Raw genomic sequence first — 21,528 nt, 5'->3', positions numbered from 1 at the left:
CGATGTTGTTGTAGTGTGTCTTTGATGTCTGTCATGGTTCTGATGGACAGAGACAAATAAAGATGTCTTTCCATCTTCTTCTGTATCACAGTTATTTACAAGCCAAGAGCTATTTATATGCTATACACCTGTCCTTAAGTTGACAGAAAAGTATACCTGCATCAAAAGAGGCTGTCACAATTAGTCTGCTTCAGAAAAGGGGCCAGTGAGTAGAGGAGAAACACAAGGCAGACATCTTGTGCTTTATGACCTTTTCCTCTTTTTGTATATACCTTGTATGGTATTAAATCCCACAACATCCTCACCAGATTAGCAAACCACTTTATTTGCTGTTTTTGTGTGTAGTTTAAGATTGGTTCTATGCCAATTCTTTCTTTTATGGTATCATTTCTGATTTTATCACAAATAGTAAATAGAATTAGAGAATTCTATTACAGGTAATATTTTCTTGGAATTGAGTTGATTCCTGGTGACTACGTCCTTCCTGGGACATTTCTGAGGGGTAAGCAAGGTAGACAATTGTTGACACATGCATAACAATGTAACCTCACACACAGTACAAATTAGTGCTTGCCTCTGATGCCATGACATCATTGTATCATTTGCAGAAGATATCATGATGCACATGTCATCATTTTGGCATCTTCAAAGATTATTAGACCTTGCTATGTCTACTATGTATTGATTTCTTGGCAACAGTACAGATGTGATTGACCACTGCTTTGTTTAAAAAAAGTGTGCTTTTTTAAATTCCGAGTCTAGACAACAATTCTGGATTTTGTGGTGCTCTTCCAACTAGAGTTCCCAACCGTGGTGCGAGACAATATTCCAGGGGGTACGAAAACTTGGGTTTTCAAAATTATAATGTATATGCATAATTCATTGCTCTTATTTCAAACCTTTGTAAGGGGTGCGAGAATATATCAAAAGTGTTCTATGGGTGTGAGGTATAGACAAGGTTGGGAGCTGCTGGAAGTTGAAAACTATTTTGTAATAAAACTTGTTGTGGTGAAACAGTGGAAGACCTGATCCATTATTTGTGACATTGCAAATGATACCAGAAACCCAGAGCTACCAGTAGATTAAAATATAGAATATCAGAGTTGGAAGGGACTTGAAGGTCTTCTAGTCCAACCCCCTGCAGAGACTGAAACATTTACAGATACAGATTCTGCAACCAGCACTCAGTGAGCACTTTCAGTGAATTCCTTTAAGACAGAGTAATTTGATAAATCCTCTATGCTATTAATACCTTTTGATGGTCAGTGCTAAGGCTTATGCTTCTGGAGATGAAAGATCTCTTTAATCCAGAAAGACCAGGGAGTCTGGCTTTGCTGCAAGCATGGTTTTAAAACACATGTGCTAAATGTCTCTCCATACATCCTGCAGAGTTGTTCCTATCTAGCAACAATACACTGGTAGACAAAAGTAAGGCTATGTTGGAATATAGGAAGTTTTCTGTATAGGAATTGATATATCTGTTCTGGAAAGTTGCAGAGAATCCTAGAAAAATCTACAATTTTATACTAACTCTGATAAGATAAATCTCTGCCCCCCCCCCAAAAAAACCCCTTCTGGTTTGTTTTTCTTGTTTTTGTTTTCTTTCTCTTGTTTTGGCTGAACACTATCTGGGGTATGCCAGTCTTTTATCTGTATACGTCTACAAACAAAATTGATATTAAGACCTAATCAAGCTTAAAATTACACTTTCAGGATCATCCTAGGAATTTAAAACACAATCTAGCCACAAAAGACATACACAGTAGATATCCATAGAGGTATTGGGTTGTTGTTTACAATCAAATAGATTTGGGGAAGAACACTAAAGAGTAAGGCTGTTCATTTACTTCTCTCCTCTTTTGTCTAAAGCCATACATTGGCCTCTTCCACAACCTGGACAGTGGAAAGTGAAGAATGGTGTAATCAACATTTTTCTGAGGTCCCAAGTTGCTATATAGGTTTATTTCAACAATGACAGGGAAGAGAAAGTCCCTGAGGTTTTACATTGCTTTTCTACCCTTGCAATTGCCTTTAGCCATTAGGACAGCCTCTTTCAATCTAGTGTCCAGTGTTGTAACTGGGAATGCTATCCGCAGCCAACATGGCCAAAATTTTGTTTAATCCAGTTCAATTCTCGAAGTGTTGGCTGAATTACTAGGAGTTGCATTTCAAACAGGCCTGGAGGGCATTCAGTTGGGGGAGGATGCTCTTACTTCCTTCTGATACTTTGAAGGATTGGAGTTTTATCTGGAAAGAGTGCAGCCTAGCTAAATGACTAAATGTGCAAACCAAAATGCCTTTCCTAAGCATTGTGAAAAATGTCCCAAAAGAACTAGGGAAATGCAAATTTAAACCCCCACTTAACCACAAATGCTCTGGGTGACTGTATTTTGTTGATACCCTTTTGCATGCTCTTATAGTACAAAAGATGGGGCGAAGACAGCAAGGCATTCTACCATGATCTCCTTGAAAAAAAACCGGAGTATATTTCTTTAATAAAAATTGCTTTTAGATCTCAAACATTCCCTACCTCCTTATCAAATGGTCTAAATTCCACCCATCCCAATTCAAGTGATAGAATATGCTTTCAAGAAAAAAATAATGAGGTGAAGCAATGCACTTAGCATGATTACTTGGTAAAATGCTGATGGTCCAAGTGTATAGCTCCCCACTTAATTGGCCAAATCAAAAACCAAATGGCTAGATTTCAATAACACAATTTCAATCCACCAGGATAATTTTAATGAATGGAACCAGAGTGGTTTTCCTCTTGCTTCAACTCTTAAAGAAAAAAAGGCCTCTTCCGATAATTCACTGTGTCACCAGATGCTCTCTTGCAATTGCCCAAGCCAGTGCATTGTGTGAACACACAATCTTCAAGGAACAGAATGCTTTTTAAAAATTTTTGGCAATATCCTATGTTGACAAAGTGTTGGAACACATTATTAGCAAGTGAAATTTTACTTCACGCACTGAAGAGAAGTATAATTTCATATGCCAAGTTACTCCATATTAAGCAGGTTTTAAAAGACTCTGCCAGAAATAAAGATATATATATATAACAGGGAATCTCTGTTGCAACTATACAAATATTAAGCAAGTCATTGATGCTTCCATTTATATCACTATCTTTTACTATCATTGCCATCTCACATTCTTATTGAGAAATAAAAAGGGATAATTAAAACAATGTTTGCAGTTCACCATTAATAATTTATATTATACATTTGGGTTGTAAACCTGGGACACTGGAATATTGTCAGCGCTAAGAACAGTTGGATTTAACTTTGAATGGGTATTAGCATCCTCTGCAGGATTTTACTGCCTTTGTTGCATTGTACTACAAGCTCTGCTCTGGGGCATGTGCATGACATCATGACAAAAAGAGAAAAGTGGTGAGGATTATGTTGCACAAGTGCTTTCATCTGTCTTGCCCCCAGTGGAAGCCATTGATGAGTAGATACTGTATAGAATTGCATTGTAAGTGGACTTTTCTACATTTGTCTTTGTGCTTTTGAAAGAAACGGTTGTAAAGTTGAACAGCTTTAACATTAAGCTATCAGAGAGATGGCAGAACTAGGGGTAAACTTATGGGAAGCAGCTTGAATTGGTTTTTAAGCAATTAAAGGAGCAACCCAAATTGATTTGAAAATTAAACAATATAGTAGGCTGATATATATTGTAGGCTTATTTGTGTGATATGTTTATATACATTGCTTTGCTCTCAGTTCTCTGGTGGGTGGTTCTCTGTTGAAAGTTTTCTCTAATTTTTTCTGATTTCTAATCTACAGACTCCCAAAGGCACATGTGCTGAAGCAGTGAAAACTGCCATTGATGTCGGTTATCGCCATATTGATGGGGCTTTTGTGTATTACAATGAGCACGAAGTTGGACAGGCCATACGGGAGAAAATTGCACAGGGGAAGATCAAGCGTGAAGACATATTTTATTGTGGCAAAGTAAGACATCTGAATCAGTTCCTTTCCTTGGAATAAGGATGAAGCATATTGTTGCTTTAACCAATGTTTTACCTCCTTTTCTGTTTTTCTCAGATCAGAAAGGAAGCTCAGAGGAGCAGATTAGCTGGAACAGGGGTGGAGAACTATGGCCCTCTTATGATTTGTGGACTTCAACTCCCAGAATTCCTGAACCAGCCATGCTGGCTCAGGAATTCTGGAAGTTGAAGCCTACATGTCACAAAGAGGCTATAGTTCCCCACCTCTGAGCTGGAATCTAGAACCATTCTTCATAACAAAGATTCTGCTTTCTTATTCCTTTCTGTTCTAGCTGCTGCAGCTAATTTTATATTGCTAACTAGTTTAGAGGAATCTTTAGACTGCCTTTTCATGGCAGGAACCCTCAGTGAGGTTTCCAACATAAGTAATAATAAAAGTAACTGACAATTACAGTAACCATATGCCCTCTATTATAAAGGACTGTCCTTTATTTCAGAAAGCAATACTTTAGATTTATTTCATTACTTCCTTGGTTTTCCTCTTGAACTTTCTTCGGTAAAGCCAAGGTATAAACATTTTTTTAAAATCCTCATGAACCTGTTTTCCATTTGCCCCCTTTTTAGGTTTGTTCTTTATTTTTTTCCCCAAGAAAATATAGCAATACTGATAATAAAAGAAACATCCTGTCCCGCTATACAAAAAAATATGAAGCTATTGCAGTCTGATAAAAATACAACTTCAGAACAGGCTGCAGAAAAATAAATGAGTGATTACAACCTAAGACTAATGGAGTCAACAAAACTTTTTAAGTGGAACATACTGTAAATGAGTTTCTTGGAGCTGGGAACTGGACATTTTTTTTAAAAAAAATTGCTTTCATCTCTGTGAAAGGTGTGGCAGAATTGTGATAGCCTGTTTTGGGAGGAGGAGTTTTTAAGAAGCTAAATGGGTGCCCTAAGTTCCTTGCAGAAACTTAAGATCTCTATTTTGCTTCCCCAAATTCCCTTAATGGCAGTTTTACGTTTGCAGGTTTTTTCCAGTTCTTTAAAAATTAAAATCAGAAATGCCAATGTTTGAAAATGAACAGGAATTCAGAAAATGTTGGGGTGAAGCATCTTTAAAATTACAAAGGCTTTTGATGGCAGAATAGAAAATACGAATGTGGTTTCAATTAACCTTGACCCTGCCACTTTAAACAAAGGGCTTTCAGGCAAGAAAAAAAAATCCTTGCAAATAAAAGTCAGTTTCTGTTAAGAGATCAGTCTCTAAAGCAGTTCATTGATCTATGCTGGAAAAGACTGTTATTGTAGACTTGCAGGAAATGGCTAATTTGTTGTGTCTGAAGCTTGATTTTCCTGAAGAGGAAGAAGAGGCCACTAGAATCTCTATAAAAATCTTTAAATTCCAATCAAACAAAGTTTTGGAAAGAAGAATTCCGTTTTAAACCATCAGATAAAAGACTGAACATTAGGTTGCAGTTTCTAGGCAATGTTCCTGATAAAAAATAGAGCTGTTTTCTGATAACATACAACTATTGACAAGTGCAACATGTCTATCTTACTGAAGAAACTGAATGCAACGTGAAATGAAACTGCAATTACAACTCACACTGCTATTCTCCCTCAGGCCCCCACCCCTCTGTTTTACAGCTCCCACAAACCTGAATTGATAGTCATGTTGGGGCAGGGAACACACAAAAATTGTAAGTTCTGTAACTGGCTTATATCATTAAAAATAATAAAGCACATAGTGTTGGAAGATGCTAGCTTTGTTTACATGGATGATGTTTCATCCTTTTTTATATCATTGCATGTGCAGTCTTCAGATCCTTCTCCACTATTAAATATAAGTCCGAACCATTAAAACATTGCCTATTCTTGCTCTAGAAAGATTGCCTTAGCAGTGAAGCTATCTGCATCTTAGTTTCAGCAGCTTCCAGCTAGGAGCTGTGAATTCAAGATTCTTTGATGGGGACCATTGCTTCATTCAGCAGTTGTAGCAGCATTCTGCCAGCCAATGAGGAAGATGCTTGTGTCTTTCCCCTCCTAACTAGGAACTACAAAACTGTTTCTCTTGACCATAGTTGCTCTGCATCAGGAGACATGAGGTTTCTGAATTGATGGACAGTTTCCATATTAGTCTTCCTCTGGAATTTTAACTGATTGCTTGGTCAAGCCTTACAAAAGAACTGAATAATATCACTGACAAATAACTGCTTTTGTTTTCTGGAACATGCATTTATAGTTTTTAGAAACCTGATTTACTGTTTGGATCATGGCCATCATCATGATCACTATCCTTATTTTAATCTTTGTTGTTTTTAGTTGTGGTGGAACACTATGTTTGTTTTCCTGGGGAAAAAAAAACCTTCTCAGATAATTTGCCTTTAAAATTGGAGTATCGTCTTAAGATTTATTGAAATTCTGTTTGTTGAAATTCTGGTAAATAAGGCAGACAGGTTTCATCAATGAAATAGCTTCATCCCTGGTTAAAAGGTTCTGCTTCCAAGGCCATCCTATGAGATTGCTTCCTTTTGCTGATGGACTAGTGAAAAAACTACTCCTAAAATACTCTAAATTTCTTCTGTTGTCAATTTCAGACATGAATATTGGGTGCTATCTAACAAAATGAAATTCAATGGTGAGAAAAGTAAGGTTCTAGCAGTAACTGCAAGAGGAATCTTAGAGTCCTAGTGGACAGTGTGCTGCATCTGCCAAAAAAGCCAACACAGTCCTGAGCGGCATTAACAGAGGGAACAGAATCAAGATCACGTGTTAATACCTTGGAATACTGCATCCAGTTTTGGTCACCACAGTATAAAAAAGATGTTGAGACTAGAAAGACTGCAGAACAGAGCAACAAAGATGATTAGGGGACTACATATGAAGAACGGTTGCAGGAATTGTGTTTGTCTAGTCTAGTGAAAAGAAGGACTATGGATGATAGAATAGCAGTGTTCCAATATCTAAAGGGCTGCCACAAAGAAGAGGGGGTCAACCTATTCTCCAAAGAACTTGGAGGCAGGACAAGAAGCAATGGATGGAAACTAATCAAGGAGAGAACACCCTAGAACTAAGGAGAAATTTCCTGAGTTATTTTAGTTAATTAATTAAACAATCAGTGGAACAACTTGCCCCCAGAAGTTGTGCAATCTCCAACACTGGAGATTTTTAAGACAACTATTCCTGGCTGAGGAATTCTGGGAGTTGAAATCCACAAGTCATAAAAAGGCCAAGTTTGAAGACCTCTGGCTTAGTGTGCTCATTCTGTTGAATGAAATTCTTAGGCTCCTACTCCAAATTTTGCTACTGTTTCAATACCTTTCCTGTGTAATTATCAGCCCAAACATTCTAGCTTTAGAGAAAGAATAATGAAATAGTATAATTTGTCCATTCCTCTGCTTAGCAGGAAAAATACAAAGTCACAACAAGCAGGTAGTTATGTTAAAAGAATACAAGTTTCAGCAGGGCAGGTGCGCTCAATCCTTGTGAACTAAATTGTCCCCAAATGTGCTTCTAATGTAATTTTAACACTCTAGTTGGAAGTATAAGTAGAGAACCAAATTTGGACTTTTACATTTAATTATTATTGAAATTAATGATTAATTCAACCAGTCAGGTTGCCCTGATAAGAAAAGAGGGTTTCTGTTCTTCATGGAAGATGGGCATTTGTTCTTTGTTGTTAAATTTGTGTCTTGCCTTTGTTTTGTACATAATGCTCCTTCTTCCTATTTTTTTCACAGAGTTATTGGGTTGGCCCAAGAGAGAGAATGACTGACCCAAAGATGTCCAGCCATTAGCAATATGATGGGTCTTTATGGCATTTCCTGGGATACTGTGCAATTGCCAGGATCCTGGCAACTCAGAAAGGTTGTGAAACAAAGACATCAAGATATAGAATGGCTGCAGATGCTTAATAAGGGACCAAGATAACTTAAGTTGTGGAGTGCTAGTCTTACAATATCAGTCCAATTGGCTACTGCTAATCTCTGACAGATACCTGATGTTTCTGGTTCTGAATCAGTTTGCCTTTCCGGATTTCACACAATAGACCTCAGAAGCTTCTAAAACAGGGGTGTTAAACTCTAAACGTCACATGATGTGTTGTGACGTATCGCGACTTTTTCCCCATTGCCAGCAATGGGGTAGGCGCGGTTTCAGCGTGATGCATGCAGCCCGCAGGCCAGCAGTTTGACACCCCTATTCTAGAAAGTCTCCAAATATGGCACTGGTGGAATAGCAAGTTTGGCATAGTGGCTAACCAGGATATTATGAATTGTTGGCCTGTCTTAAATATCAAAGTTGGCTGGGCGATGTTGGGCCATTTGCTTTCTCTTACAGCAGTGGTTCTCAACCTTTCTAATGCCGCAACTCCATAATATAGTTCCTCATGTTGTGGTGACCCCCAACCACTTATACATCATCGGGTGCCAGGGGCATGGGCAAAGAAAAGGGGAAAAAATGGCGGACAGCCTTGTTTGGCGACCCCTGTGAAATGGTCATTCGACCCCAAATGGGGTCCCGACCCACAGGTTGAGAACCACTGCCTTACAGGGTTATTTCTATGGGAAAAATAGGTAGGTGGGGGAATTAGATATATTCTCTGCCTTGAGTTATCTATGAAAAGGCAAGATAAAAATATAATAACAACAGCCCTCTGTTTACATTTTCCAACAGTTAGTAATGATAGGCATGATGCCTCCCAGGCAGATAGTGATAAATGTAGCAGCCTTCATATTTTATTTATCTCAAAGATAGCCATCCTTTCTTTTGCCAAAAATCTGACAAAAACAATCTTGAAACAGTTGCAATTTGAAAACATTGAAAAAGGGTAGCAGTCAGAAGCAGCAGATGTGATTAAGCAAATGAGTGGTGTAAACAGATGGAGAAAAGCTTGCTTTTCTTCTTGTGACTAAGAATTACAAATGTTGGTGTTTCATCCCAACAGATGAACTGCAGGTGGCAAATTTCAGGGATGGAAAGGGTTATTGAAAGTCTTGCACTTATGTCACTATAACTCCAGATCTGATTGGGACAGAGGGCCATTGGAAGAAAAAAAGGTAAAGGTTTCTTTGTCAGTCATGTCCGACTCTAGAGGAAGCTAGCAGTGTCCGAAGACAATCTTCGTGCTCATGTGGCCAGGATGGCTATATGCCAAAGGCACAAGGAACACTGATACCTTTCCATTGAAGTGGCACCTATTTATCTACTTGCATTTGCAGACTTTTGAATTGCTAGGTCAGGGGTAGGCAACCTTGGCTCTTTTATGACTCGTGGACTTCAACTCCCAGAATTCCTGAGCCAGCATGGCTGGCTCAGGAATTTTGGGAGTTGAAGTCCACAAGTCATAAAAGAGCCAAGGTTGCCTACCCCTGTGCTAGGTGGACAGGAGCTGGGGCAAGGAACAGGATTTCACCCCATTGCACAAAACTCAAGTCTGACAAGCTCAGTTTCTTTAACCAGTGAACCATTGCATCCCCCAGGCCTTTGGAAGAAGGTTTCTATAATTTTTCTTCCCAGGTATGCTGGTAAGAGACATCTTGGAGTCCTCACATTCAGTTACACAGTTTTAAAAAGTTCAGATGGGATGCCATCCTTCTGCTGGTTGGCTGGCTGGATGTCCCTTTGTGTTATACTTCAGAAAAAGGAGAATTGGGAGACATGGAATTTCTTGTGTGGAATCCCTGAGTTCAGCTTGGTCAAATCTCTCCCAGACCCACTTTATATGAGGTGAAATTTACATGGGAGTTAATTAGGCTTTCCCAAAATGGTCATCCTCGAGATATGTGGAATAATTCCAAAACCCTCCAGGCAAAATGGCTGTTGGTGAACTTAACATATCCGAAGGGGGTGGGTCTTAGTGTATTTTAAGGACACTTGTGGTCCTAACCAATAACTTGGTTTATGTGTAAATTCATAGGGGTGGCTTTATCTTTGTACTGATTCTCCCACCATTTGATTCTCCCACCCGTTTGATGAGCACATGACCCTAAGTTATTGAATGATGGGAGACATCTCACTAATCATATTTAGCACAATGACTGATTTGATTCTAGATAATGGGAGTTATGTTTCAATACATCTGGAGAGCATCTGTTCTGACAATAGCTATGGTGACATTCATTTCCTCCCTCCCTCCCTCCCTCCCTCCCTCCCTCCCTTCCTTCCTTCCTTCCTTCCTTCCTTCCTTCCTTCCTTCCTTCCTTCCTTCCTATAGTTTCCCATCTCAAACAAATAACTTTGGGGGCAAACAGTCATACAATAATTAAAAACAGTTACAACATAGTACAGAATTAAATATATATGGCAGCTGAGAAAAAAAATGTCATCAGAGATGTCAATATAGCAAGGAAATGGGGCCCCAAGGGCTGGCCACAAAGACAGGTCTTCAAGGCCTTACAATCTGCATTTGAAAAGGGTGATTTTTTTTTTTACTCATTCACAATTGTAGAGAATAAAGATGATCTTGATGGAAATATGCAAGAACCATTACCTGGACAAAGGAGGCTGAAACATTTTTTGAACCTTGAGAGAGAAGATAACATTTGACAGAAGCTCAGACAGATGCCTTCCTGATTTAACATAGAAGTATAAGAGTATAAGAATGAGGCATAATACAGAACAATCAGATTTGCAAGAGTATATTATGATAGCCAGTTTAATTGTAGTTGTAGCCTTCCTGTGGAATTGTTTTCCTGGTCTGGTCTACCCAGTTGGTCTGACATCAATCTTGCAAGTCTCTTTCAAGAGAGGCTGAAGGTCTTGCCTTTGTTGGTAGAGAGGGTTTTTGGTCTTCAGGGTACTCCATTCTCCACTGAGCACTTTGCTGTAGCGTTGTTGCAACACCAACAACAGACAGATTTACGAATAACTTGCAAAATGCCATGATGCAGCTAACGGAAAAGTTGGGATACAATTTAACTCGGCCAGCAGCCTATAGTGCAGCCAGTATTTCTGTGCTCTTATGAGAATTCCAGAGATCTCTGGAGGAGACCAAGACCAATTCCTGACCTTCATGATACAGTGTGACCACACTGTATTTATGGCAGGCTGACGAACAGAATTTCCCACAGATTGTGCCAAAGTGACTCCTGTGCTGAGTTTGCTGAAAGAAAGGGCAGCCAGATGGGCCATGCCTATCATTAAGGGCAACAAACCAGTGCTGGACAATTATTAAAACTTCATGCAAAGATTGAGAATTTCCTTTGATGATTTCATGAAGCTCCTAACTACAGCTGTGAAATTCACAAACTCAAGCAAGGTCAGCAGAAAGTGTGGATGTATCGAAAGGTATAAATTTTAAAATTATTTGCCAGAGATATAGAATGGAAAGATCTGGCTCTGATTTACCAATTTAGTGAGGGAGTTGTGACAAATTGAGACATGAGTTGGTAAGACAATGCACCCTAAATAAGTTGGAAGAGCTGTCAGAAGAATTGCTTTCCACCAGCAAGTCCTAAAATTCTTGCTGGTGGAAAGCATCAACATCCATATTTTGACATGCTGATCAAAGTCAAAGAGTTTTAAAGAATGGCAGGCAATGATCGCTGGAGGTTCCACTCTCTTCCATCGATAGCCAATTCTGTTGAGGTAAGTTGGTCTTTATTGGGTGTGGCAGTCATTTCCTCCCCCACAGATCATCCCTTTCATGAGGCTAAAATATTGTTGCTGACAGAAGAGTGATCTGGCAGCTTTCTCTCATTCTCATTGTTTGATACATGACAATTATCTTTACCAAATAGGTGATAAAATGCACAATCAATAGAGATGAAAAAGGAAAAAGGAAAAGAATTACAGTGAAAGACAATCTTATTTTAAAAATCCTTGATACAAACAAAAAAATAAGTTTAACACAGTTCATAGTATCACTGAGAAGGGGGTTTAATTGGTAGAGTTTGTTCTCTATGTAAATTTTGAAAATGATGCAGTGAAGCCAAGAGTTGGCTTACAAGAATAGAATAGAATAGAATAGAATAGAATAGAATAGAATAGAATAGAATAGAATAGAATAGAATAGAATAGAATAGAATAGAATAGAATAGAATTTTAAGAAAATCTCTAGTGATGGAGTGCCCACAATTTCTGGAGGCAAGCTGTTCCACTGGTTAATTGTCAGGAAGTTACTCCTTAATTCCAGGTTAGTTCTCTCTTTGATTTCCAACCATTGTTTCTTGTCTTGCCCTCTGGTGCTTTGGTGAATAAGTTAGGCAAAGCAATTAGGCAATGCAATCCTAAATCTATTTTTGTATCCAGCTGGGTTTCTTTGGGCCATTCACTCTCTCTCAGCCCATTCCACCTCACAGGAGGAAGAAGGTATGTTGGATATGTTCATTATTTGTAAAAATAATAAAAGCAGAATACAAATAAATAAAAGAAAAATAAATCCCATTGACCTGAGTGAGGAAAGGATTGTAATCCGTCACTGAAAGATGATCTGCAAATCTGGGCAACTAAAAAAATTGCTTTTACAATTGTTTTGGAATTCCCACCTGCTGCTATACTTATTTTATTTACTTATTGAATTTATTTGCCACTTATCTTGCATCAAAGCAATTCTGGGTGGTTTACAGCATTAAAAGCATTAAAATCATAAAAAATAAATAATATTAACACTATCATTTGTTGCTGTGGGGGAAACAACCTCAGAACCTTCCAGATGTTTGGCGCTCCAACTTCCATTAGCCCTTATCAGCACGGTGAACAGATTATGGGAGTTATAATCTCAAACAGATACTTGATTCCTTCCTTTGACAAACTCCATAGCTATTAAACACAACTGGAATTAAAGGGCTCTCCAGTCAGCATTTTGGGGTTAAATCATAGATCAGCAGAGTTGGGTTTTCTTTTGTAAGGAATATAACTGTTCTGGCCCAAAGGGACACATCAAGGGTATCCTATATACAGTGAAATGCCATTTGCTTTGAAATATCTGGATAATAATGCAACACTGCTTTTTTTGATGTGATTCACTGACTGTTTTCATCACACCAGATGTGCGCTTTCATCATATCAAAGGCCATCCTTTTTTTAAAGTTTTTTATTTATAAAACAGTTAAAACAAAGATGGACATAACATAACATTCCAGTGTATATATTCCTAACAATTTGTTCCTCATCATACATATAATTCTTAATCTCTGTATACATATTTTTCTATACAATACAGTCTCTAATTTGTTTCTCTATATACTAACATACAGTTTTATATAACTCTATCTTAACACAAACTTAAAACCCGAACAGTTCTCCTTGATTCACACCAACAATAGAATTTGTCCCAGATTTCAAAGTAATCTGACTCTGTCTTGTCCTTCATTTCCATTGTGAGCCTATCCATATCAGCACACAATAAAATTTTATATAAAATCTCTTCTTCTGTTGGAATTCCTTTATTCCTCCAGTTTTGTGCATACACCAATCTAGCAGCTGTGAGAATATGTAGCATCAAGTAAAGTATCCCTTTGTCGTATTTCTCCGTAGTTATGCCTAGTTGGAACAGTTCTGGCTTTAGCTCTACTTCTATCATTAGTATTTCTTCCAGCCATTTTTTAATCTTGTTCCAAACATCACGGGCTTTTGGACACTCCCACCACACGTGGTAATATGTCCCTCTTGCCAATTTACATTTCCAGCACACGGAAGAAATATTTCGACCCATTTTAGTTAATCTTGTGGGTGGGAGATGTCAAAGGCCATCCTTTGAAAGACACTGCTTGCCATCACACCCCAAAAGAAGATGGAAGCATAGCAACAATTCAAAAAATTGCAGGTTGAAGATTAAACAATTAAAATAATGATAGCTTATAAGCAATTTACTCTGTTGGTTCTTTAATTCTCACCTCCCTGTAGACAATTCTTTGCAGCATAATTTTATACATTTCTACTCAAAGTTACAGTAAGTTTCGGTCATTTGAATGATGGTTATTTCCACAGGAATGGGTAGAGTATCTTAGTCCGTTTCCACTATTGTTTTAAAAAACATTTGCCAAAGTATTCCCTTAGCAAAAAGTGTAACATCTTTGGTTTGTTTTGGCAAATTTGCAGTTTATTATTCTAGAATTTAATATAACTAGTGCTGGTTTATTTTAATTAATACTATTCACTCAAATTGGTATATTTTTAAAATTTGTGTTTCTATATTCCATAGTTCCAAGGAGTAAAGATCCTGCTTTCTTTCTTTTCCTTCTTTTTGCCCTAGTTGTGGAATACATGCCACCCACCAGAATTAGTGCGTCCAACTCTGGAGAGGACCTTAAAAATTTTGCAGCTTGACTACATTGATCTCTATCTTGTTGAACTGCCGATGGCTTTTCAGGTAAAATGCGGTGCTGGAGCGCCTCCTAGAGTATATGATTGTGAACTATAAATACTTAAAGTCTCCTTGGCAGACCATTATTATTATTATTATTATTATTGGACAACATCCCACAATTGTAGATCACCACATAGTAAAGAGCTCAGTTGGCAGAAGACCAAACCTGGAAGTGAGACCACAGATTTATATTAACTGTCTCTGTCAAAAGACACATTATTGACAACTTAAATATCCCTATTGTGAAGCTGTTATATGATGACAGCATTCAAATATGTATGCATTTTTCTTGATTTCAATTTGTACACATGCAAGGATTCTGGCAGCAAGAATCCACTCAAATATGGATTCAAGAGCTTTTTATTGAATTGATGACAGTATGAAATGATATGGAACTGTGGTGGTCAAATATTTTATGTATGTATTAGGACTGCTGCAAAACCTTTCAAAAAGGTTTTTTGCATTTCACTTGCTTTACTGTTTTGATGAGAATGGTTCGGTGCATGCTCCAGTGTGTTGTGAATCACTTTCTATTTTACATTCCTATTTTAGATATGCAAATTATTAGTTGATGTACTAATCAAGTAGCAGATCGTGCATGTAAGATTCTGGCCTTCACTGCTGCCATGTATTATTATTTTCCCTTCTTGTAAAGTAGCTTTATCAAGAGGCAACTGCACTTCCTTTGTTTTTCCTTGAAGGCATTTTGCTTCTCATCCAAGAAGCTTCTTCAGTTCTGAAGCTTCTTGGATAAGAAGTGAAACATCTTCAAGGAAAAACAAAGAAAGTCCAGCTGCCTTTTGAAAAGCATCTTTGGGACAACGATGACGTGGATGACTGAGAATCTCCATAGACATATAGTGGTAAAGATGTGGCAGTCAGATATGAATTTTCCTATTGAACATGCACAAGATAGAATATAATGATTTATATCCAAGAGTTCCCTTCTTTCCAAACAGTCTTAATCAGTGCTTTTTTTGGGGGGGGGGGGGAAAGGTGTCGGAACTCACACATGTCATATAACCCGCCTTGCCTATCTTACAAGGTTCCATCCCCAAAAAAGTGCCGGAACTCTGTTCTGGGCATTCTATGACAAAAAAAGCCCTGGTCTTAATTGCCCATAAATCAGTCAATACCAAATATAGAAATTGACAGTCTTCTGTACAGGAAAAGCTTTGGGCAAACTGTTCCCTTACAGACTAATTAATATATCAGGCTACGGCAACATGAGCCTTTGTATCTCATGCTAAAGGACACAAAGTGACTTGCTGCGTCAGCACTAAATTGAAATGTGGTTTACATGTCATGGTGGATGAGTTTGGACCTTATAATTAGTGTTTTTATTTATTATGCACATGCATGGGCCACCCAACTCCAATGGATTTGTGTAATTACATGATTCATCTGACTCCCAAAGTCACAACATACTGTATGTTGCCAATGTTCCTTTTGAGCCCCTTGACTTTCACCATTAATAGTGAGAGTTGGTGGGTGGGTAGTGGCAGGTTCTTTCACTTATAAGCCACATCATAGTTTTGCATATTGTGTAAAGGCCATCTTCTATATCATAACAATCACAGTAAGGCTTAAGGTTCTGGGTAAGTCAGTTTATAGTATAGCCCTAAAAGACCAGCTGGGCTAATCTTTAATATGATCATTTTCAATTAGGCACCATGAAATGAGTTGGGTTTTAACTGAAATAATGCTGACTATGGAATTCCAATACACATGCAAGACACTAGGTTGAAGGTAATAGCTTAAATATAGTAAAATTTCCTGGCACTTCTGATATCCTGGAATGGTCCTACAATTTTTCTCCCTGCATTTTTCAACCTGTATGACTCCTAGCTACATCCATGTTTATTAATACATTTATTTTCTGCTACATGTTTACAGTATAACTAATACCATCAATTATAAAACTCTACCAAACTTGTAATTGGTATATTGTGATCCAGAAGATAGTTATGGCATTAATTACAAAGTAACCTGCATAATGGAGCATGGGGTTATCACAAGTTCTTTTAACTACACCAATTTGGTGGGCTCAAGACACGAAAGAGGCAACATGAGTCCCTAAGCAACATGCACATAGAAGCATTCCCAAGTTATTGCTCACTATTCGTTACTGTTCCACTTTTTCCCATTATAATACTATTACTATTCCAACTACTACTTCTTGTGAGTGCAACTATTCCTATTCTTTGTGAGTACTGCTGGAGAACATTGTTTTGTTCTGGCTGTTTTACTTCCATATACAAACACACACCTCAGTCTGTCATTCAGACAGACACACATAGATAGACAGACACCAGCTGTTCCTCAGCATAGCTTTTATACCAAACTTACTTTGCTGAGTGGCGAGAAGGCTTAAAGAGACAGGACAACAGCAGTCAGGTGCTGGCCATTTTCTGTGCAGCCTGCTCTCTCACAAGGGGTAAGTAGCTTCATGTGAAGATATAGCATAGAATTAATTTGTCTCTGCTCTGAGAGCTTAAGGGAAGATGAACCATATATCTCATTCTAAAATGTGAATGAATCAAATTAGGCACAATTTGCATTCTGTTCAATGCAATAAATCTCAATACGTGCATAGTTTCCTGCTACTCTGCAAGTAATAGGATTTCCCCCTATGAAATATACAAATAGTATTTTTCCTACTTTTCCTACGATTCCTATGAATCATGTTTGGAATATAGGTGACTAACAAAGTGTTGGCAACTGCTTCTTTTTCCTCACTTCCACCCACAAAATTCCTCTGAGATTTCATTTTTTTAAAAAGGATATGTTGATTATTCTAGAATTCTGTTTGGGCTCTCATTTCTACTGGCATCCTGCCTAAAGAGAGGGAGGGAGCCCAGCTGTACATTCCCGCTGGCTAAATCACAGTTTAGCAAGCTAGAGATCAATGTTCGGCTAATATTGTTCAATTTGCGGTAAAGTGAGAGTATTTCAGAATATCCATTTGTAAAGCTACCCAGTCCCTGTTAATTATAATGGAGAGGAATTTCAGAGGCAGTGCCAGTCTTCATTCAGTTTTTTCCAAAGGGAAAACTCTAGACAGCCAGCTAGGAGTTGGCTGGTATTGGGATCTTGTTCCTTTCCTCCTAGTTAGAAAATATTCTGCTCTAATGTCTAGTTGCCTTTTGGCAAAACCACCAAAAGAAAGACATTCTAATCTCTCAAGATTAATATAAAGAAATTAGTTCAGGTGTAAACAATCTAGTATCCTTCAGATGTTTAGGCTTCAACTCCCAGAACAAGAGATCGTGAGAGATATACTCAAAAACATCTGGAGTACATCAGGTTGCCTACAGTACATGGGACCTGATACACATTGAGTCTGTCATATCTGACATACATACATCTAATGGTTAATGTTCAGTAAATTGAATTAGCTTTGAGGTCTTCTCTCCAAATATCTACTTTCTCTTCAAACTATAGGGAAACTGTCTCCCTGTCCAAAATTAACAGAATATTGCAACCTTGTGAGATTTTTATCTCTTTTCCCCACCTTCCCATGTGACTTTTTTTGTTTCTTCAGCCTGGAGAAAACCCCTATCCTAAAGATGAAAATGGAAAATGGCTTTATCATAAAACAGATCTATGTGCCACGTGGGGGGTGAGTATTTGGGAAACATTAATCGTATCATAACTAACAGTATCTAAAACCTTCTCATAGTCCTTAGGATATCTCTTCCAATAAATGTAGAAGGGAAAAGAAAGTTAAGTTCCATTGTACACTTGAACAGCAACAGATTCTGAGTTGTATGCTATACTGAAGCAGTAATATTGGCCTTAAACCTAGGTGTGCTCAAAATTGATCAATCTAGCTGTCTGTGATATGGAGGGATATCATTTTGGCAAAAATAAAATAACAACATAACACCCCACAATTCAGGAATGATCTGTTTACTTAATTGACCAAAATTATAAAGTCACAAATAGTGGAGCTGGTCATCAGGTATGATAAATATGGCATGCATCTGCCTATCTAATTTTTAATAAAAAAGTCGATAGGGTTTTTAAATCTCATATTATAAGGATTTCTTTACTTCGGGTTTGGAGGAAATATTATAGAAGTGATTTTAAAATTCCATTATGGGCTATACCATGGCATGCAATAGAAGGGATAAGGAGAGGAGTTAAGATGGATAGTGTTTCTTATGCACAATTACTTAGATGGGATGGTAAAAATTGGCAGTTAAAATCTTTGGAAGATTTAACACAAGAAAATATTACTTACTCATGGTTTCAGTATAGACAAATAGTGGACAGATGGAAGATAGATCGCAATGTGGGTTTGCTTAGAGAAGATGAAAACTTGTTAAAACAAATAAAAGATCAAAAATGAACTCATATTAAGAGAATTTATGGGGTGTTAGTAGAATTGGATTCAGAAGCAGAATTAGTCAAAGAATGTATGATTAAATGGGCACAAAATTTTGGTGAACCAGTTCTATTAGATACCTGGGAAATTATTTGGGTGAGGAATGTCAAATTTACACAAGCCCAAAACTTAAGGGAGAATTTTTACAAAATGTTTTATAGATGGCACCTTGATCCACAAAAAATGTCTCGCATGTATCCTGACTTACAGCCTAAATGTTGGAGATGCGGATGTTTGGATGCTACTTACTATCATATCTGGTGGTCGTATAAAAATATAAAAGCTTTTTGGATTAAGATATGGTGGAATATTCAAAGAATTTTTAGAAGGAGGGTAAAATTTACCCCACAATTGTTCTTGTTAGGTATTGTTATTGATTGTGATACTAAAGAGACCATATTGATGTTAAATTTAATTACAGCTGCAAGGTTGTTAGTAGGACAATGTTGGAAGAAGGAATCTTTGCCTACTTCACAAGAGTGGTTTTTTAAAGTTTCTTATTTGGCGGAAATGGCAAAGATTTCGGCTTTTTTGAAGGATCAATCACAAGAGAAGTATTTTGTAGTATGGAAAAAATGGATAGATTTTATACAATATAAGTTGGATATAAAAAATATTATTTAGTTTTTCAATAACTTATATTTAAAATTTTAAATATTTTATAGACTTTATTTTTTTAATTTTTATTTTTTATTTTTATTATATTTTCTTTTATCTTTTTCTTTTTTCTTTTTTTTATTCTTTTTTCTTTAAAGCATTTTTCTTTTGATATTTATGTTTTTCTATACATATATTATTGTTAATTATTTTATAATTTGTTCAATTAATGTATTTAGATTTATTCATGGTTTATATCTCTTTTAAGATTTTTTGAAGAAATTTCAATTAAGCCTGTATTCAGCTCTGGGAAGGTCGGGGGAGGGAATGGGAGGGTTGGGGAGGTTTGGGGAAGGGTTGTTTTGTTTTTGTAAAATTTTTAAAAAATTTTCAATTAAAAAAAAATATGGCATGCATCCTTAATTTGTAAAACATTATTATTTTCATGATATTTGGAGAGTTAAGCCATTTTAGTCTTTACAGTAAGTTTTATGGCATATTAAATATTTAATTCTATTGAAGTTTTTTTTATTGAACTCAATTTATATCCATGAGAGCAGAGAAATGTTTGGTGGGCTTAATGATATTGTTTTTCTGGGAAGTAGAATTATTTTTAAAGTTTGAAGACAAAGAAACCAAACTAGTAGGAATTTAAAAGAAATGAAAGGATTGTTCTTGTCAGATCAGTGTTGCAAAAAAACCCCAAGTGGTATGTATTCCTTAAAGGCCATTGTCTTGTACAATTTTTTACAAGGATCATTAGTATTTTCTCCCTTCTCCCCTTCTTGCAATTTTTGTTTTCTGTTGCTTTTCCCCTGTCCATCTTTTCTCCCATCTTCCTTTTCCTTAATTTGGTCACATTTTACTCTATGCACATTCTTATACCTGATTTTCTTCATTAAAATTCTTGCTGAAGTATAATTTCTGTACCCAAGAGCAAACTTTGGTGGGGGATGAGTCAACCTGTCCTTCTTTTTTCTCCTTTGCCTTCCTCCACTGGCTGCCTCTCAGCTGTGTAAACCTGAACTCCCATCATTTCCTAACCAGCATGACCATTGCTGAGAATGGGCCTTCCATTTCTGGGAATTGATACACCTGAGGAGCACTTAGGTTCATCATGGATTATTATAGCAGCATCACAATTCCATCACACTTATTTATTTTGTTCTTCTAAGCAGTAAAAATATTATTTGCCAGTTTATTACACTGTTTTGCCTACTTCATTCTCACAGGCTTTGGAAGCATGCAAAGATGCAGGCTTGGTAAAATCTCTTGGGGTATCCAACTTCAACCGTAGGCAGCTGGAAATGATTCTGAACAAGCCAGGTTTGAAGTACAAGCCTGTCAGCAACCAGGTAATGACAATGAATAGATGAACCCATGTAAGCATGTTAACTTTCTCACATAATGAATGGCATAAGCCATTGGTCCTTGACTAAGGTATCTAGCATCAGAGTATCTTGTATGATGTATCTTCATGATTTCCTGTCATAAAAAACAACTATGTCATTTTTCATATATTTGTCCTTCCAGGTTGGTTTTTGGTTTGCTATAAAACATAAGATAAACAAATATGTTACTAAAAACAAACAACAAACAAAATCCTAGCTTATTCATTCAACCTTCCCCACAAGCCTTGCATTTTTGGCTAAAATGAACAAGCAGTCAATTCATACTCAGTCAGGACAAGCATAAAATCATGTTAATTTTCTGCTCAAGGTTTAATCACGGGAAATTAAAGTAATCAATTCCACTTTATTACCAGAAGAGGCCGTTAGAGGAGGAGGGAGGCATTTGGGGCAGTTCAGAGAGTGCTTCAGATAAAGTCAGAATGGTCTTATTTACTCTGATTAACAGCTTTTTATGTTTCTGAGCTGGGTCATATGTTCCATAATTCTTTTAAGTAGATGTGTAGGGTGTTATGTCCCGAGCCTTGCAAACGGGCTCGGGGCGTTTGCAGGCAGTCCCGGGCAGGTGCAAGCTGCCCGGGACCAGACAGGCTGTCGCCAGCGCCTGTGCACATGCGCGGGTGCTGGCATGGGAAAAGTAACACATTGACCCGGGAATTGCCTATATAAGAGGCTGGGAGCTTTTGGGCGTTGCTGAAGCCTTCATCTGTAACCTGAACACAGAAAAAAAGAAAACCTGAGAACTACAACTGCTTCTCGTGTCTTGCCTTTCGCGAAGGACCCAACACTGGCTACGAAGGTGGGATGCCTTGCACCGACGGAAAAGAAAAAAAAGGTGTAAGCTTACCCAAGTGAGTCCTGAGCG

The 21,528-nt window shown here is 37.5% G+C and overlaps 1 protein-coding gene across 2 annotated transcripts in view; it reads left to right on the top strand.

Moving 5' to 3' along the window:
* The window catches only part of AKR1D1 (aldo-keto reductase family 1 member D1), a 65,999-nt gene that overhangs the window by 27,401 nt on the left and 17,070 nt on the right, over positions 1 to 21,528 (top strand). For both annotated transcript variants that reach the window (XM_039362211.1, XM_039362217.1), the window contains exons 2-5: positions 3,792 to 3,959; positions 14,154 to 14,270; positions 17,812 to 17,889; positions 20,487 to 20,609. In XM_039362211.1, coding sequence (XP_039218145.1) covers positions 3,792 to 3,959; positions 14,154 to 14,270; positions 17,812 to 17,889; positions 20,487 to 20,609 — 486 coding nt within the window. The remainder of the gene's footprint in view (positions 1 to 3,791; positions 3,960 to 14,153; positions 14,271 to 17,811; positions 17,890 to 20,486; positions 20,610 to 21,528) is intronic.

The sequence above is a fragment of the Crotalus tigris genome, unplaced genomic scaffold (assembly GCF_016545835.1).
Source record: "Crotalus tigris isolate CLP2741 ecotype Arizona unplaced genomic scaffold, ASM1654583v1 scf7180000017588.1960692, whole genome shotgun sequence".
Taxonomy (NCBI): Eukaryota; Metazoa; Chordata; class Lepidosauria; order Squamata; family Viperidae; genus Crotalus; species Crotalus tigris.
The sequence above is the reverse complement of the archived record's forward strand: the minus strand, read 5'-3'. Positions and strand labels throughout refer to the sequence as shown.